The sequence below is a fragment of the Aulostomus chinensis genome, chromosome 24 (genome assembly GCF_037954235.1).
Source record: "Aulostomus chinensis isolate RoL2024-O1b breed Wild chromosome 24, RoL_Achi_v1.0, whole genome shotgun sequence".
Classification (NCBI taxonomy): domain Eukaryota; kingdom Metazoa; phylum Chordata; class Actinopteri; order Syngnathiformes; family Aulostomidae; genus Aulostomus; species Aulostomus chinensis.
Genome location: NC_141343.1, coordinates 17637008 through 17653597, shown reverse-complemented (window position 1 = coordinate 17653597; position 16590 = coordinate 17637008). Strand labels below are relative to the sequence as shown.

The following is a 16590-nucleotide window of genomic DNA, read 5'->3' as shown; positions in this document are numbered from 1 at the left end:
TCCTGCTCCTGCCTCTTCTTCTCCTGCCTCTTCTTCTCCTGCCTCTCCTTCTCCTGCCTCTTCTTCTCCTGCCTCTTCTTCTCCTGCCTCTCCTGCTCCTGCCTCTCCTGCTCCTGCCTCTCCTGCTCCTGCCTCTTCTTCTCCTGCCTCTTCTTCTCCTGCCTCTTCTTCTCCTGCCTCTTCTTCTTCTGCCTCTTCTTCTTCTGCCTCTTCTTCTCCTGCCTCTCCTGCTCCTGCCTCTCCTGCTCCTGCCTCTCCTGCTCCTGCCTCTTCTTCTTCTGCCTCTTCTTCTCCTGCCTCTTCCTCTCCTGCCTCTTCTTCTCCTGCCTCTCCTGCTCCTGCCTCTCCTTCTCCTGCCTCTCCTGCTCCTGCCTCTCCTTCTCCTGCCTCTTCTTCTTCTGCCTCTCCTGCCTCTTCTTCTTCTGCCTCTCCTGCTCCTGCCTCTCCTGCTCCTGCCTCTCCTGCTCCTGCCTCTTCTTCTCCTGCCTCTTCTTCTCCTGCCTCTCCTGCTCCTGCCTCTTCCTCTCCTGCCTCTTCCTCTCCTGCCTCTCCTGCCCCTTCTTCTTCCTCTTCTACAAGCTGACAAGACAAACCCTAACCCTGAACCGATGGATTTACACTAAAACCCTTTCTTTCTGCTCGTATGTGGGGAGGAGCCATGTTGGTACCCCTGGTCTCTGTGAGCGTGGCCTGTCATGATGAGTGGGAATGTAAATGTTCTGAAGTTCGTTCCCGAATGAGCACTCACCCGTCAGCGCCGCTCCGTCGTTGGGCTCCTCAGCTCCACTCCTTCGCCTGCTGTCTCCTCATATATGCTGCCGCTCTTCTCTCCGCCCTCTTGACTGCTGCGAGACGCGTGATTGGATGGAGCACCAACAACCTCTGATTGGGCACTCGTCTCTCATTTTTGAAAAACAATATTTTAATTCTATTTAAGTCTGGCATCAACAAAATCACAGACCCAGAAAACTAAACAGGCAGCAGTGCTGCTGATGAAGGTGCGCGTTTGCACCAACTGGTCCAGATGAGGAGGTCAAAGGTCACTTGTTGGAGAGCTGATTCCTCTGCTGGAGACTCGACTGATACGCGTGTCTGAGGCTGATGGGGAGTGAGAACATTCTCCATTTGCTCCCATGTGGTTCACACAAAGATGGAGGCTCCAGTGCGGTAACTCGTCCTGGCGTTCGGGGCCAATGCTGGTTCCAGGAGGACTGGAACCCAGCTGAGGAACCCCACTGAGAACTTCGGCTGGTGACTGGCCCCTCACAGCTGCGGGGCCCGGAGGGGCCACAGAGAAGAAGTCGGAGGGCTGAAAGACTGAATGAGCTGAGGAGCTGCGAGCCGGAACTCGAGGCCTTCAAGTGTGTATTTGGTTTTCCTCCACGTCTCCGTCCACGCGTCTCAGACCGAAGACACCCTTCATCGAGACACCGTCAGTTCGTCAAATCAACCTGAAACTGACCAGACGGCGAGTCAGTCAGGCGGCGGCTGAACTCCACCGAGTGCTGCTCCTGATCAGCTGAGGACACGAGACGAACACTGGAGCCGTCAGAGCTGTTGGTCCCCGGAGGTGAGCAACCTGAATGGTGGTGCCGGCGTGAGCTGGCGGAGGTAGGACTGTTGGACAGGAGGGGCGTCTTCAGGGGATCTGGACCCCTTTCTTGTTTTGATGTCATGCTAATTAGAGAATCTGACAATAGGATCGCCGCCGCTCACTGGCACACTTCTGAGCAGAGACATGGCGGTGGTACCACCTCCTCGCCGTCCTCGGTGTCCTGCATCCTTGGCTCTGTCTCCTGGAAGCGCACTGAACCAGGTCACGCCGTTTGATCGACAGCTCAATGCCAAGACTGAAGTTAGACTCAAAAGTATCGAGTCGCTGCATACAACTGCCTTACACACTCACACACACACACACTCACTCACGACGTGTGTGTTTATTTACACCTCACATGGCTGCAGTATTTTTTCCTACTTTACTGATACACTCTTTGAGATGTACATTTAAATATGAGTAGAACATTATGAACTAATCATCCAATAAGAGGGACTTTTACCTGCAGTGACCCCAGCTGGGACATACAGTATGTAGCATTGTGGCTAATGTTAGCTTGACGAGTATCCAACATTTGGGTTTGAAGTCTCTGGGTTAAAATAATGTTCCTGTAAATGTTTCAGAAAATCCTTTCAGGGTGAGGTGTGTTTGTAGTCCAACAGGAAGTGGTCATGTCAGGGTGAGGTGTGTTTGTAGTCCAACAGGAAGTGGTCATGTCAGGGTGAGGTGTGTTTGTAGTCCAACAGGAAGTGGTCATGTCAGGGGTGAGGTGTGTTTGTAGTCCAACCGAAGTGATCATGTCAGGGTGAGGTGTGTTTGTAGTCCAACAGGAAGTAGTCATGTCAGGGGTGAGGTGTGTTTGTAGTCCAACCGAAGTGATCATGTCAGGATGAGGTGTGTTTGTAGTCCAACAGGAAGTGATCATGTCAGGGATGAGGTGTGTTTGTAGTCCAACAGGAAGTGATCATGTCAGGGTGAGGTGTGTTTGTAGTCCAACAGGAAGTGATCATGTCAGGATGAGGTGTGTTTGTAGTCCAACAGGAAGTGGCCATGTCAGGTTGAGGTGTGTTTGTAGTCCTGATAGCAACACTATTTGAAATAACAAACTTAGAATTAATTAAGCCAAACCTAGTGTAAGGGTCAAACTTTTGTTTGAACTTGTGGTGAATACTAGCACACTAGCTAGTTAGAATTCTCTTATGTGTCTTGCCCAAGGACGCTGGGAGATGCAGTTGTTGGCCGTTTTTCAAACCAGTCGTCCCTCTGCTCAACTGGCGGGACGTCTTTTCCCGATCCGTCACTTTTCTGTCATTTGTCGCCACATTAACGGCACTTCAGTGGCGCTGCAGGTGAATTTTACATGACAGCATGAGCGCCAAAGGTTTTCTAGTTAAAGTCTGACTCCCCCACTCCTCCACCAAGTCCCTTGTCCCGCCCCCTTTAGAACTGTGTCATTGCCCCGCCCAGCAGGCCTCCGAGAGTAACACTGTGTCTTTGTTGTGAGTCCAAGTTGGCGGTTGGGGAGAGTGCATGATTAGGGTGTGTGTGTGTGTGTGTGTTGTCGCAGGTACAAGTAGGACAGCAGGAACAAGGACGTGGCGAGATGAAAGTTCTGGAAGTGAAACAGCGTGAATATTGATGAGGACAGAAAGCAGGACGCTGACGTCCATGAATCTATTCTGTTTGTACTCTGGCTCTTCTGGCTCCGGCTGGTTTCTTGACTTTATCTCCCTGTTTCAACCTCTTAGCTTCACTCAGATTTGTAATCTCCTCATTTGGAGTGTCAGAGAAGTTGGGTCTCCCAAGTAGGAGGTTCTCAGCGAGGGGACGCCGTGTGTTGGTGGCAGCTTGCGGCTTCTGTAGTTTAAACATGTTAAACAATCATGTCTACGTGTTTACAGCTTCTGTCTCTGCTTTATTTTGGTGGGACGGTGATGTGTGATTTGGAAGTTACATCCCGGCAGGTCAGGGATGGCGTTGTGTCCCGCAGCGTCTCTTTGTCTCAGGATTAAGAGTCTCATCCTCGGCGGGGTTCAGCGCGTCTCAGCCGCTGCTCTGATGTGTCACTTCGCCGCTCCCATTTCTATAGGAGGCGGCGCCGCCTCATCAGGAATTTAACTTAATCTGTCGTGTGAGAGTGGGACCACATCTTGACCAGGACAGACGCCGGGCGACTCCGGCTGAATGGAGCCGTCAGGGGACTGAAAGGAAGTGCCGGCGTCAGCGCTGCTGTCAGCTGGGATACGCTAAGCTAGCTGCTCCCGCCAAGAAAGGAGTCGTAACCAGAAACGCCGCAGTCAACTTTCCTGCCACATCTGCACTTTAAAAACTTGACAAACAAACAAACAAACACAGTTCTTTGTTTCCACGGCAACCAGAAGACGGAGGAGGCAGAAATTTGGAAGCTCCCGGACACTTTTTCTTTATTAAAAGCTCGTGTGTCTGAGGAGAGTTACAGAAGTAACAACTAGAGCGAGCGAGGACGCAGAGGGAGAGCAACAAACATCTCCAGAGGACGAAGACGATTTCTGCAGGGCCGAGTCAGCAGTGTGTGTGTGTGCGAATGAGTGAGTGTGAGTGTGTGAGTGAGTGATTGTGTGAGTGTGTGTGTGTGTGAGTGTGCGTGTGTGAGTGTGTGTGAGTGAGTGAGTGTTGCTTGAACAAAGAGGTGGAGCCTGAAGGTGTCCCAGCAGGTTCACTCTTTAATAAAATCCACTTCCTGCCGGAGGGTTTCGTCCTGCTGATGCCACAATTTTGTTCTTCTTCTCTGATCACAAACTTCATTTCCCTGAAACTATGACCAGAGACGTCGCCATCGCACATCCTCAGACCAAAAAACAACAGACCGCAACAACAGCGACCAGCTGCCAACGTGTCACGCACGCCATCTCTGTTGTGACGCCGCCATCTGGCCGTCACACATCTGTCTCTAACCAGCTGTTGGCTCAAACAACAAAATAAACTACAATCATGGTGGAAAATCTCATCAGAAAAGTTCACATCTTTCCACTTCCTGAAACCCATCCACACTTCCAAACGTCCCTCTGGTGGACTTCCTCCTCACCTCTTCACGCGACCTCTGCTCTTCTTCATGCCTTTCCTCTCATTTGTCTTGCTAGGTTTGGAGAGGGGGGAGGACGGGGTGGGGTTTAGCTTTGAGGGGGCGGAGCTTGAAGTGACAGATGGCTGCCTTGACAGCTCAGGGAGGGGAGGGGCTTCAGCGCCAGTCAAGCCCTGAGACATGGCAACACAAACTACATGAACTTTCCTTGAATATCTTCATTTGGTGCAATTACTCATTTAAAAGGATGTTACCTTGGCGACGCAGCGGCGCCCGGTGTCGTCATTGACTTGACGCTGCAGCGCGGCCAGCTGGTCTGACAGTTCCTGAACCAGCGTCTGAGCTGCCTGCTCTCTGCTGAGAGCCTGGCGGAGCTCCACACACACAATGTGATACTGCTGCACTGATACCTGCACACACACACACACACACACACACACACACACACACACACACACACACACAAAGTCAGGCCTGTGTTTATTAGTCAGAGTGTGTGCGTGTGTGTGTGTGTGTTTTCTCACTGTCTTGTCCCTTTCCTCTTTTCCTTGTCGTCCGGCTCGCTTCAGATTGGCCACCTCCAGCCTTAAGCTCCGCCTCTCTACCTCAGTGGAGTGCAGTCGTTGGCTGAAGAGCAGGAAGTGCTGCTGGAGGCTGGACACCAGGGCCTGATGAGAGGTTAAAGGTTAGTATGTGGGCTATACTCTACTGACATCACATGACCACAGCGATGCCTTTCATGACCTTCACGTTCGCTTGACGAGGCGCCTCTCTGCTCAGTGAATCTTTGTCCATGCTGCTGGGACCAGACGCCGCCTCTGATTGGACGAGAAGCTGATCCAGTAGGTGGGACAAACTGGAACATGCTACAGATGTCACGTCTAGAGGGGAGGAGCCTACAGAGAGAGTCATCAGTGATGAGGTGAAGGAGATGAACACGCGCGAGTGTGTGTGTGTGGTGTTGTCGGGAGGTTACCGGCGTGTTCCAGCGCCTCCTGCAGGTCGGCCATGCAGGCCAGGATGCACGAGGACAGACGTCTGGAGCGAAGCCAGCGGACACACGCCGCCACGCTGCTGTCTGCATCATCGTCTCCATCTAATTCCAATCATTTCATTACATTCACACTTTCAAGATGTTTTTCTGGCTGAGTCGTCATGGCAACCAACCTGTTGCGTCCTCCTTTGTCACTGTCGTGACGTCACCACGGACACACACAGCTGGACCACTGCTGCCTCTCTCAAGCCGAAACAACACAGTTGTCTGCCTGGCGAGTGAACGCCACCTCTTGACCGCCACCGCCACACACATGACTCTCCTCCACCGTCTTGCTGCCTGCCTCCCTCTATCCTCCTCCTCCTCCTCCTCCCCAGCCAGAGCGGCAGCCAGCCTCCTCACCTCCTCCTCTAGCTCCTCCTTCTCCGCCAGGCGTCTGGACACCAGAGTCTTCTGTTCACTGAGGGTTTGCAGGCAGAGATGAGCGTGCGCTGTCGTCCCTGCTAGCAGGGCGCAGGCCGACAGGAAGGAGGCCGACTCCCGGCGGCTTCGAGTGAGGAGGTCCTGGTGGTGGGAGAGGTCGGAGGTCAAAGAGGAGATGCGAGCGCTGAGGGTGTCACACTGGGAACGACACAGCTGTGAGAAGAAACATGTTAGCGTCTGCTGTAGCTCTGAGCTTAAATCCTCATTAGCATGTTAGCATTATCATCGGAATGTCAGCATCAAAGGAGTCCATGTGGCATTATGACGTTAATATTAGCATGAATAAAACCATTTGGAACGTTAGAGAGGTGGCACCAGCACTAAAACAGGAGCATTAGCAAACCACTGCAGCCTCAAACGTTAAGACTTTGACATTGAGAACTTCAGGCTCCATTTGTTTAAACATGTAATGTTCAGCATCAGAGACATTTCAGTGGTGTGTTATCATTATTATGAAGGCAACTTATCCTTCTTTCTGGAGGTTAGAGGCTGTGATAGCTTTAACATCCTTACGTTAGCTTTCTGGAAAGGGTTAGCATTGAAAAACTAGGGACTGACATCTGTTTGCATCTGAGAATAACGAGTGAAGAAGGCCAGATGTTAGGCTGGAAAAAGAGGATTTGTGTTAAAAGACCTGAACTGTAGCCACTTGTGGGTTCACCAGCCCAGCAGCTCCAGGGTGGATTAGCATTGACCTGAATAATCCTTGTCAGCCTTCCCACAGTCATGATCCTCAACTGATTCTACTAGGGTTAGCCACCGCTATCACAACAAGTGCTAGCTACATTTGATGATTAACTGAGACGCATTCCAGCTGTTCACCTGAGGCTGAGAGGTTCTTCTTCGGGGAACATGTGGTTTTGTTCTTCAACTTAGCAGCACTGATGGTTTATTTCTCTGAATATTAAATGCTGACTGCAGCATTTCCACTGCGCTGAGTTTTTCTGGATCTGCCGATCAACCACCTCTCCTGGGAACGCGAAGAACTAGAAAGACGTTTGATGGGAACCAAAGGGACAGTCGACTAACGCTCCTGCTGATTCAGCTGTGTCGCAGGGGTGTGTGTGTGTGTGTGTGTGTGTGGGGGGGGGGGGGGTAGCTTGCCGTGTGTTACCTGTAGCTCCTTCTGCAGCTGTGTCACAGTGTTTGTGTGTCGGTGGCGCCAGGCTTCCTCCCTCCTCCTCACAGTCGCCTCCAGATGCAACACCACACATTCCTGACGACGCTGCAGCTCCTGAGCACGCACACTCTTCTTTTCACACACACGTTGCAGGTGGGCGACCTGCAGGCAGGTGAACATGAGCCGTCAGGCACCCAACATCCAACAGACACTGTTAACCGCTTAAGAAGGATTTCACCCTCAAGACCTTTCAGGTTTGAGGAGGAAAAGTCTCTCTATCTAATCAGCTCACCAGCCTCCTGGACCTGAGCTAACTGGTGCTAACACTTCCCACCCACCACCAGCCACTGGGCTAAGCTAAGTAGCCTGGGTCTCAGCTCCCCAGAGGAGGGGCTCCAGCGTCTTGTCAAGTGAATTTTCCCATAGAACTTGGGGTGTTCCTTTATTAGACTGACTCAGATATCAACACCAGACCACTAATTCTGCTTGCTAACGAGCTAATGGTACATGCCAAAGCTGTGTAAACAGTAGCACAAGCAGGCTGCACGCTAGCATCAATGTTAGCATTTACAAAGCAGACCGAAATCACAGCCAGGCAATATGTTCACCTTTGTTTTAGAGGATGTGTCCACACTACACTTTAGTAGGAATAGAGTATGTACATGTGAGTACTGTTAGTCAGGTGACCACTCAAACACACCAGCAGTTCTTTAAGGAGGAAAACAAAAGGAGACAGTGAGTGATCGGGATGCAGGCGGTTGAACAGCTGATGTTACAAACGCAGCACTGGCGAAACCTGCTGTGGAAGTAGCTACTGTACACTTGGAGTACTACTATGTTGATGGACGTTCACCTTATCATGTGCTGCCTGAAGGTCGGCCGTCAGCTGACTGACCTGTTCACCGATGACATCACAAAGCTCCTCCCAGGTAAAATTACCCAGGATGCTGTGGGGTTGAGGGAGGAGGACGGAGCCGGCCAGCAGGCGCTGATACAGGCAGTAGAGGAAGGACAGATGGGCCTAGAGAGAGAGCTCCATTATTGATACTGGGCCTCAAAAAGAAGCAAACAGGAAGAGGCGGAGCTAAATCAATGTGTCACCTTCGACTCTTCAAGGTAGTGATCACACATCCTCTGGATCTTGTCCTCCCTTTCTCTCTCCTTCTCCTCCCTGTCTCTCTCCTTCTCCTCCATCTCTCTCTCCTTCTCCTCCCTCTCTCTCTCCCACTCCTCCCTCTCTCTCTCCTTCTCCTCCATCTCTCTCTCCTTCTCCTCCCTCTCTCTCTCCCACTCCTCCCTCTCTCTCTCCTTCTCCTCCCTCTCTCTCTCCCACTCCTCCCTCTCTCTCTCCTTCTCCTCCCTCTCTCTCTCCCACTCCTCCCTCTCTCTCTCCAGCTGGACCTGCAGAGTGCGGCACCGCACCGTCTGATCAGAGCTCTCCTGGCGCAGGCGGGTCACTTCCTGCTGCAGTCGGACCGATGCCTGCTGGGACTCCTGGAGACAGAAGACACGGTGAGCACCTGGCCGTCTTGTCCGTCTCATCATGCTGGGAGGAGAGTCTGTACCTGAATCTGATCAGAGATCAGCCGTCGCAGCGCCCGGTTGTCCTCGTTGAGTCTCTCAGAGACACTCAGCAGCTCCTGAAGCTGCAGACACAGGCACAGGAGCATGAGGGCCGCGGCAACCACGGCTACGCCTCACAACGCAGGCAGCCACGCCACATCAACATACCTGTGCAGCTGTGCACATTTACAGAGGTGTGTACACACTGAACCCTGAACACACACACACGCGCGCGCACACACACACACACACACACAGGAGTGTGTTCACCTGCTTGTCCTTCTCTTCTTGTCTGGTTTGGAAGCTCCTGAGAGTCAATTTCAGCAGCTGCTGGACTTCAGCTCCTGGACTCATGTTCCCATCATCCTTAGAGGGAGGACCACAGTCTGAGCGCATGCACGCGCACACACACACACACACACAGAGATATGTTTATTACAGCAGGAGTAAGTGCATGTGTGTGTATGTCTGTGCATGTGTGTGTGTATGTCTGTGCATGTGTATGTGTATGTCTGTGCCTGTGTGTGTGTATGTCTGTGCATGTGTATGTGTGTATGTCTGTGCATGTGTGTGTGTGTATGTCTGTGCATGTGTATGTGTGTATGTCTGTGCATGTGTGTGTGTATGTCTGTGCATGTGTGTGTGTGTATGTCTGTGCATGTGTGTGTGTATGTCTGTGCATGTGTGTGTGTATGTCTGTGCATGTGTGTGTGTGTATGTCTGTGCATGTGTGTGTGTGTATGTCTGTGCATGTGTATGTGTGTATGTCTGTGCATGTGTGTGTGTATGTCTGTGCATGTGTATGTGTGTATGTCTGTGCATGTGTATGTGTATGTCTGTGCCTGTGTGTGTGTATGTCTGTGCATGTGTATGTGTGTATGTCTGTGCATGTGTGTGTGTGTATGTCTGTGCATGTGTGTATGTCTGTGCATGTGTATGTGTGTATGTCTGTGCATGTGTGTGTGTGTATGTCTGTGCATGTGTGTATGTCTGTGCATGTGTATGTGTGTATGTCTGTGCATGTGTATGTGTGTATGTCTGTGCATGTGTGTGTGTGTATGTCTGTGCATGTGTGTATGTCTGTGCATGTGTGTGTATGTCTGTGCATGTGTATGTGTGTATGTCTGTGCATGTGTGTGTATGTCTGTGCATGTGTGTGTATGTCTGTGCATGTGTATGTGTGTATGTCTGTGCATGTGTATGTGTGTATGTCTGTGCATGTGTGTGTATGTCTGTGCATGTGTGTGTATGTCTGTGCATGTGTGTGTGTGTATGTCTGTGCATGTGTGTGTGTATGTCTGTGCATGTGTATGTGTGTATGTCTGTGCATGTGTGTGTGTATGTCTGTGCATGTGTATGTGTGTATGTCTGTGCATGTGTATGTGTGTATGTCTGTGCATGTGTGTGTGTGTATGTCTGTGCATGTGTATGTGTGTATGTCTGTGCATGTGTGTGTGTGTATGTCTGTGCATGTGTATGTGTGTATGTCTGTGCATGTGTGTGTGTGTATGTCTGTGCATGTGTGTGTGTGTATGTCTGTGCATGTGTGTGTGTGTATGTCTGTGCATGTGTGTGTATGTCTGTGCCTGTGTGTGTGTATGTCTGTGCCTGTGTGTGTATGTCTGTGCATGTGTGTGTGTATGTCTGTGCCTGTGTGTATGTATGTCTGTGCCTGTGTGTGTGTATGTCTGTTCGTGAGTGTGTGTGTATGTCTGTGCATGTGTGTGTGTATGTCTGTGCAAGTGTGTGTGTATGTCTGTGTGTGTGTATGTCTGTGCATGTGTGTGTGTATGTCTGTGCATGTGTGTGTGTATGTCTGTGCATGTGTGTGTGTATGTCTGTGCATGTGTATGTATGTGTGTCTGTTCGTGAGTGTGTGTGTATGTCTGTGCATGTGTGTGTGTATGTCTGTGCAAGTGTGTGTGTGTATGTCTGTGCAAGTGTGTGTGTATGTCTGTGCATGTGTGTGTATGTCTGTGCAAGTGTGTGTGTATGTCTGTGCAAGTGTGTGTGTATGTCTGTGCATGTGTATGTGTATGTCTGTGCGTGTGTGTGTGTATGTCTGTGCATGTGTGTGTGTATGTCTGTGCGTGTGTGTGTGTATGTCTGTGCAAGTGTGTGTGTGTATGTCTGTGCAAGTGTGTGTGTGTATGTCTGTGCAAGTGTGTGTGTATGTCTGTGCATGTGTGTGTGTGTATGTCTGTGCATGTGTGTGTGTGTGTATGTCTGTGCATGTGTGTGTGTATGTCTGTGCATGTGTGTGTGTGTGTGTATGTCTGTGCATGTGTGTGTGTATGTCTGTGCATGTGTGTATGTCTGTGCAAGTGTGTGTGTGTATGTCTGTGCATGTGTGTGTGTATGTCTGTGCATGTGTGTGTGTGTATGTCTGTGTATGTCTGTGCATGTGTGTGTGTATGTCTGTGCATGTGTGTGTGTGTATGTCTGTGCATGTGTGTGTGTGTATGTCTGTGCATGTGTGTATGTCTGTGCAAGTGTGTGTGTGTATGTCTGTGCATGTGTGTGTGTGTATGTCTGTGCATGTGTGTGTGTGTATGTCTGTGCATGTGTGTATGTCTGTGCAAGTGTGTGTGTGTATGTCTGTGCATGTGTGTGTGTGTATGTCTGTGCATGTGTGTGTGTATGTCTGTGCATGTGTGTGTATGTCTGTGCATGTGTGTGTGTGTATGTCTGTGCATGTGTGTGTGTATGTCTGTGCATGTGTGTGTGTGTGTATGTCTGTGCATGTGTGTATGTCTGTGCAAGTGTGTGTGTGTATGTCTGTGCATGTGTGTGTGTGTATGTCTGTGCATGTGTGTGTGTGTATGTCTGTGCATGTGTGTGTGTGTATGTCTGTGCATGTGTGTATGTCTGTGCAAGTGTGTGTGTGTATGTCTGTGCATGTGTGTGTGTGTATGTCTGTGCATGTGTTTGTGTATGTCTGTGCATGTGTGTGTGTGTGTGTCTGTGCATGTGTGTGTGTGTATGTCTGTGCATGTGTGTGTGTGTGTGTCTGTGCATGTGTGTGTGTGTATGTCTGTGCATGTGTGTGTGTGTATGTCTGTGCAAGTGTGTGTGTGTATGTCTGTGCATGTGTGTGTGTGTGTGTCTGTGCATGTGTGTGTGTATGTCTGTGCATGTGTGTGTGTATGTCTGTGCATGTGTGTGTGTGTGTCTGTGCATGTGTGTGTGTATGTCTGTGCATGTGTGTGTGTATGTCTGTGCAAGTGTGTGTGTGTATGTCTGTGCATGTGTGTGTGTATGTCTGTGCATGTGTGTGTGTGTATGTCTGTGCAAGTGTGTGTGTGTATGTCTGTGCATGTGTATGTGTGTATGTCTGTGCATGTGTGTGTGTGTATGTCTGTGCATGTGTGTGTATGTCTGTGCATGTGTGTGTGTATGTCTGTGCCTGTGTGTATGTATGTCTGTGCCTGTGTGTGTGTGTATGTCTGTGCATGTGTGTGTACCAGATCTGTGGTGCAGCAGGTTGGTTCCTCTCAGCTCCTTCAGCAGCGTCTCCATCGTCTGGTTGTGATCAGACTGTTGCTTCACTGCCTGACCACAGAAGAAGAACCACAGGGTCAAAGGTCAGGAGATTTTATACAGTGAAGAGTGTGTTTGTATGTGTTTGTGTGTGTATAGGACCTGCTCCAGCAATGCGTGTGTGTCAGTGAGTCGTCTCTGCTCCTCCTCAAGCCTTTCTGTGAGGTCAGAGGTCGTCTTCCTCTCCGTTTCCAAGGCAACGCTAAGGTCAGCGGTGCGTCGCTCCAACTCTTCCTCCAACCTGGTCAAATGTGAATAAACACTTGTAGATGTGTTTTTATGACTCAAGCCAGCCAGCATGAAGTTGGATGTTGTGACCTCACCGCTCCCGAGCATGCTCAGTGCTGCTGCTCCTCTCTCTCTCCAGGCTGTAGGCTCGCTCCACCTCCCTGAACTGAGCTCTCAGCAGCTCCAGGCTAGACTCCGCCTCCTGGCGACCAGACCGCTCCAGTGCCAGCGCCACCTCCAGGTCCCTGACCTGCAGCTGAAGGGTCACATGATTATTATATCACTCTTGTGAAGTGTGTGTGTGTGTGTGTGTGTGTGTGTGTGTGTGTGTGTGTGTGTGTGTGTGTGTGTGTGTGTGAGAGAGAGAGAGAGACCTGTATGATGTCAGCATTGAATCTGGACTTCAGGTGAGCTGCTCGCTCTGCCTCCATGACAGCCTCCAGAGACTTGACCTTCTGATGCCACACCTGCACACACACGCACACACACACACACACACACACACGAAAACACAAATGAAAAAATGCACACACACATTAATTTATAGACTCTTGCACCTTTCTCGTAGACACAAACTTATTCTGCCTCTCTTTCCTCTATATCACACACACAGTCATTTCTCTAACTGTCCTCCCTCCTTCTCTCCTCCTTCCTCCTCTCCTCCCTCTTCCTCTCCTCCCTCCTTCTCTCCTCCCTCTTCCTCTCCTCCCTCCTTCTCTCCTCCTTCCTCCTCTCCTCCTCACCTCCTCCGCTCACCCCCTTCTCTCCTCCCTCCTCACCTCCCTCCCTCCTTCTCTCCTCACCTCCCTCTCTCCTTCCTCTTCCTCTCCTCCCTCCTTCTCTCACCTCCTTCTCTCCTCCTCCCTCCTTCCTCACCTCCTCCTCTCCTCCCCTCCCTCCTTCTCTCCTCCCTCCCTCCGTCTCTCCTCACCTCCTCCTCTCACCCCCTTCTCTCCTCCCTCCTCACCTCCCTCCCTCCTTCTCTCCTCCTTCCTCCTCTCCTCCCTCCCTCCTCACCTACTTCTCTCCTCCCTCCTTCTCTCACCTCCTTCCTCCTCTCCTCACCTCCTTCTCTCCTCCCTCCTTCCTCACCTCCTCCTCCCCTCCCTCCTTCTCTCCTCACCTCCTCCTCTCCTCCCTCTTCCTCTCCTCCCTCCGTCTCTCCTCACCTCCTCCTCTCACCCCCTTCTCTCCTCCCTCCTCACCTCCCTCCCTCCTTCTCCCCTCCTTCTCTCCTCACCTCCCTCTCTCCTTCCTCTTCCTCTCCTCACCTCCTTCTCTCCTCACCTCCTTCTCTCCTCCCTCCTCACCTCCCTCCCTCCTTCTCTCCTCACCTCCTTCTCTCCTCCTTCCTCCTCTCCTCCCTCCCTCTCTCCTCACCTACTTCTCTCCTCCCTCCTTCTCTCACCTCCTTCCTCCTCTCCTCACCTCCTTCTCTCCTCCCTCCTTCCTCACCTCCTCCTCTCCTCCCCTCCCTCCTTCTCTCCTCACCTCCTCCTCTCCTCCCTCTTCCTCTCCTCCCTCCGTCTCTCCTCACCTCCTCCTCTCACCCCCTTCTCTCCTCCCTCCCTCCTTCTCTCCTCCTTCCTCCTCTCCTCCCTCCTTCTCTCCTCCCTCTTCCTCTCCTCACCTCCTTCTCTCCTCCCTCCTCTCCTCCCTCCCTCCTTCTCTCCTCACCTCCTACTCTCCTCCCTCCTTCTCTCCTCACCTCCTCCCTCCTTCTCTCCTCACCTCCTACTCTCCTCCCTCCTTCTCTCCTCACCTCCTCCCTCCTTCTCTCCTCACCTACTCCTCTCCTCACCTCCTTCTCTCCTCACCTCCTTCTCTCCTCACCTCCTCCTCTCCTCACCTCCTACTCTCCTCCCTCCTTCTCTCCTCACCTCCTCCCTCCTTCTCTCCTCACCTCCTCTCTCTCTGTCATTTGTCGGTTCACCTCGGCCTCCCTCTCTCTCTCCTTCTGCACCTCCTCCAGCGTCACCTCCCGATCCTGGAAACAACTGATGATATCATCACCATTTGGAAAGAAACAACCATCCGATTGTGAACGTGCGTGTGTGTTTGTGAATGTGCGTGTGTGTGTTTGTGAATGTGCGTGTGCGTGTGTGTTTGTGAATGTGCGTGTGTGTGTTTGTGAATGTGCGTGTGTGTGTGTGTTTGTGAATGCGTGTGTGTGTGTGTTTGTGAATGTGCGTGTGTGTGTGTGTTTGTGAATGTGCGTGTGTGTGTGTGTTTGTGAATGTGCGTGTGTGTGTGTGTGTTTGTGAATGTGCGTGTGTGTGTGTGTTTGTGAATGTGCGTGTGTGTGTGTGTGTTTGTGAATGTGCGTGTGTGTGTGTGTTTGTGAATGTGCGTGTGTGTGTGTGAGTGTGAGACCTGCAGCAGTTTGTCCAGTCGTTTGTTTTCACAGTTGACACTTTCCAGCAGTTGGTTGCGCACATCCACTTCCTGCTGCAAAGCATGCTGGTCCTCCTCCCTGGCCAACTGGCTGAGGTCCAGATGTTTGTGCAGCTCAGCCAGTTGCACTGACACACACAACCATGCACACGCACACACACACACACGTGTTTGTGGGCGTACCTGTGGGTGTGTTTGTGGGCGTACCTGTGGGTGTGTTTGTGGGCGTACCTGTGGGCATGTTTGTGGGCGTACCTGTGGGTGTGTTTGTGTGCGTACCTGTGGGTGTGTACCTGTGGGCGTGTTTGTGTGCGTACCTGTGGGTGTGTTTGTGGGCGTACCTGTGGGTGTGTTTGTGGGCGTACCTGTGGGTGTGTTTGTGTGCGTACCTGTGGGTGTGTTTGTGGGCGTACCTGTGGGTGTGTTTGTGGGTGTACCTGTAGGTGTTTGTGGGCGTACCTTTGAGGGTGTGTTTGTCCCTGCTCAGCTCGCTCACTTGTTCGGCATCTCTCTGGCTCACAGTCAGCTGGTACTGAAGCTCTGCCTTCTGGGCCTCCCCTCGCTCCAATGATGATCGGAGCCGGGTAAGCTCCGCCTCCAGCCTGCAAACCTGCTGGTTGTGGCGAGACGCCTGCTGCAATTTGTCTTTCTCCAGCTGACTGAGCCTCCATCTCAACGATTCTTCGCCAGCTCCCCTCCTCCTCCCCTCCCCCCCCCCATCGCCCTCCCCTCCTGTGCCCTTCTCTCTCTCTCTCTCTTGCGGGGTGGCAACAACGGCGCTGATGTCACTCGACCTGAAGAGGAAACAGTAGGAAGCAATGAAATCCTCCCAACCACATTGAGTCTGATGTAAATGTGGCGTTGACAGTTGTCACCTTGCCAGCTCCTCGCCAGGCCCCGGCCGCCTCTTCCTCCTCACCCCAGGTGTGGCCTGCATGGCTCCGCCCCGCCAGTGACGCTACAGGTGTGTTCAGGTGTTCACAGACCTGGTGCTAGGCTCTCGAGTGGAGGGTTGCTAGGCTGCTGTCGCCATGCAAAACCACACCTCGCTCATGAGGCCACTATTTCTCCTCCCGCTCCGGTTCTGCCGGACAGTGACTCTGCTCACACCAACTCCCCCAGATGGTTCCGACTCACGCGGGTTCTCCCGGTCAATCGGCAGCAGACCAACGAACTCACAACAGCTTATTTCATATCACGAAACCGTCGACTACGAGCGAGCATTACACCGGAGCCGCGAGCAGCGAGGCGAAACGTCCCGCTTCCGTTCCAGCTTCAGTCATACCAGTTCGGTCCTCGGGATGTGTAAATGACCGGGAGCGGCTTCTGTTGTCCCGCCGATCCTACAAGCGAGCCTCCCGCAGCTCGCTGCCGTTTGAAACTGACGCCATCTTTGTTGTTTAAATGTCACTTCCGCTTTACACCTCGATTGGCTGGAGTGCAGCGAGACCACGCCCCCTCCGAGTCATCGCCCGGGTTGTGAGTTTACGACAATCACAATGCGTTATCGTCTCATTATGCAGAAACCGGAACTTTTTTTGAAACTTCATTTCAAGTTGTTAAACAGAAACAATGAAGGCTCAGTTTGTCTCTGAACTCAGGAGACGTTGAAACAGCTTCAAGAAATAAAAGAGAAATAACGATGACGATAA

At 51.7% G+C, this 16590-nt stretch overlaps 1 protein-coding gene across 1 annotated transcript; it reads right to left on the bottom strand.

Moving 5' to 3' along the window:
• Positions 1–3969: 3969 nt before the first annotated feature.
• Positions 3970–16386, bottom strand: ccdc171 (coiled-coil domain containing 171). The gene is made up of 19 exons (XM_086197923.1): positions 15814–16386; positions 15398–15732; positions 14918–15066; positions 14448–14531; positions 12919–13011; positions 12640–12800; positions 12419–12557; positions 12241–12328; positions 9047–9162; positions 8779–8859; positions 8581–8707; positions 8067–8236; positions 7208–7375; positions 5784–6246; positions 5593–5712; positions 5361–5512; positions 5141–5284; positions 4871–5026; positions 3970–4789 (listed from the first exon to the last, which is right to left on the bottom strand). The coding sequence occupies exons 1-19, from the start codon at positions 15873–15875 to the stop codon at positions 4616–4618; spliced, it is 2982 nt and encodes a 993-aa protein (XP_086054049.1). The 5' UTR covers positions 15876–16386; the 3' UTR covers positions 3970–4615.
• Between the last annotated feature and the right edge of the window lie 204 nt (positions 16387–16590).

Bases quoted from the DNA above. Each gene is read 5' to 3' on its own strand.
- ccdc171 (XM_086197923.1), bottom strand. From the start codon at position 15,875: ATGCAGGCCACACCTGGGGTGAGGAGGAAGAGGCGGCCGGGGCCTGGC. The intron at 8,237-8,580 runs GAGAGAGGGAGG...AGCTCTCTCTCT, and splicing joins AGAGAGGGAGGAGTGGGAGA to AGGCCCATCTGTCCTTCCTC. The intron at 7,376-8,066 runs GTGAACGTCCAT...ACCTGCCTGCAG, and splicing joins TTCAGGCAGCACATGATAAG to GTCGCCCACCTGCAACGTGT.